Source organism: Cryptomeria japonica, chromosome 5 (assembly GCF_030272615.1).
Source record: "Cryptomeria japonica chromosome 5, Sugi_1.0, whole genome shotgun sequence".
Classification (NCBI taxonomy): Eukaryota; Viridiplantae; Streptophyta; class Pinopsida; order Cupressales; family Cupressaceae; genus Cryptomeria; species Cryptomeria japonica.
Window position 1 is genome coordinate 373,765,267 of NC_081409.1, and position 2,221 is coordinate 373,767,487.

The 2,221-nt window shown below is 34.1% G+C and overlaps 1 protein-coding gene across 1 annotated transcript; it reads right to left on the reverse strand.

The window, feature by feature from the left end:
- Positions 1-358: 358 nt before the first annotated feature.
- Positions 359-1,105, reverse strand: LOC131036013 (uncharacterized). Its single transcript, XM_057967808.1, has one exon. The coding sequence runs from the start codon at positions 1,103-1,105 to the stop codon at positions 359-361; it is 747 nt and encodes a 248-aa protein (XP_057823791.1).
- Between the last annotated feature and the right edge of the window lie 1,116 nt (positions 1,106-2,221).

Here is a 2,221-nt window from a genome sequence, read left to right on the forward strand (position 1 = left end):
CCCCCTCCATAAGACCCCAACCTAAAAACCTAAAAGAACAATTAATTTGTGATCAAGTGCTATATAATGAAATGTATTTACTACAAAATAATGGATGACTGATAGTCAACAAAAATATGAATATCACTATTGCTAATAATCACATTCACATTGTGAATAAAAAGGATATAACATATATCAATATCACTATCGCTAATAATCACATTCATATTGTGAATAAAAAGGAAATGAAGTACAATTTATATATCCTCAATTATTAGCACATTTCAATTCAAATATCTTGATGACATCTAAGATTGTCTAAAGGATTGTGCAAACAATTTTTCCCTTTAAATTTTTTGTATTGGAATGTGGGGTTTTAGAAGACATCAGGTGGAGAGTGGTGGAAGCCTCCAAGAATGGAATTTAATTGTTGAGCATCAGCTTGATGAAGGTGAGCTGTGAGTGCGTAATTATTCAACTCCAAACCCCTTATTCGTTCTTCATACTCTGAAATGCATTTCTTCAACTCTTGAAGTTCCACCCCCCGGCTCTCCTCATTCTGTCTTAAACGCTTATGTTGTATAGCCACAGCGCGTTTAAGTATATTATTATCATAAGACAATCCTTCAACTCTCTCTTTCAGCACTGTGTTTTCCTTGTGCAAGTCTTCAAGTGTGGAACCAACAATAGCCTTTTCAAATGCTTGTAAAACTGATGAAGAACGCAATCTTGCATCATCCATATTACATGCATTCTGCATCTCTCTCAAAAGAAGCTCCACCCACTCACTACCTGAACCTTCTGTATACACTGGACCATCAACACTGGAAACCTGCTCTTCAATTCTTTGGCTCTGCTGTAATGCCTGAATAGGGTGGCCAAGGTCAGAACCAGTTTTTGTAGAAGAATCAGTAGCTGCTATACTTATGTTTCCATGAAGGATTGTGTTACCATCTCCATCTGCACGTGCATTGGGATTGGGAGGTCCAGATCCGGTGGAAAAGCCACAAACTGGAGAATTAACAGTGGAGCAACGAAGTTTCTTGGAGATGGGGTAAGAGCTATCAACATTAGTGTTATCTTCAACAAAGGACCTCTTCCCACGTACTATGGCACTAGACATGATTATGGTCTTGTTCTAAATTCAAATCAATACAATTCTACTTGTTGAAAATGCTATCACCCACCACACTTTTCTGAATCTCCTAGTGTTTCTTGATTGTATTAGTATATTGCGAGCTCTTAAATTAGTTGAAGTACAGTAGAACTTAATTTGGATACTTATACAACTCAGTCCAAACGATCAAGACCATGTGTACCAGGTCGGCCATAGAAAAACTATTGATAATATAATGATTTTCATGCACCCAAAAGAGGAAAACCTAATTATCTGTTCATTTCTCGATCAAGATTGTGGCTATACAAACATACGTCACTTTCCAACATCCAAACTTAAGCGAACACTAATTTTAGGTTGGACATAGGAAGTATTAATTTTTTTTTAATCCAATTTTAGACTTCTTTTCGTGTTAAATTCAGATATGTGTAGTTTTTAACAAAAAATAAATAAATAAAAATAAAAATAAAAATATATTGTCACAAGTGTTCCAGTTTAAGAGTTTTAAATTGAAAGTTTTTGAAAACATTATCTTCCTCTAAGAAATGGGCTATCTTAGTTTGGTTTTAGTTTAAGAGGTTTTTTTTTTTTTTTTTTTATCAGTAAGGGGTCGAAGTTGGAGCTATGAACCTCAAGACCACATTTTTTGGGGAACTCATTGTATACATCTAAAATTGGTCAGAAGATAATTAATTAAATAAGCAATTATTTAAATAATCCCCCTTCCCAATTTAATTGAATTCACTAGCAAATTGATTAAATTCCCTCATTCATCTACTTATATTCATTAAGTTCATTTCAATAGTCTCCTTTGATTAATTAATCTAAATTGATTAATCCCCCAATTAAATTCATTTGTTCTAATCCCCTAGTTAATTAAAACAAATCAATTTATGAATTTGTTGAAAGTTAATTAGTCTTTTCCTATTATTTGAATTTTTAAATTCAAATTCCCCACATGCCTCCTAATTTCTAACCACCTAACCTAACCCCCCCAACCTAACCCATTCCACCTAATCCTGAGTTTAACTAACCCTATCTTATCTTTCACATCCTAACCTCCTTATCCTAACCTCTTATGGGTTGGATATTCTCCCCTTGAGACACATGACACTTTTGCCA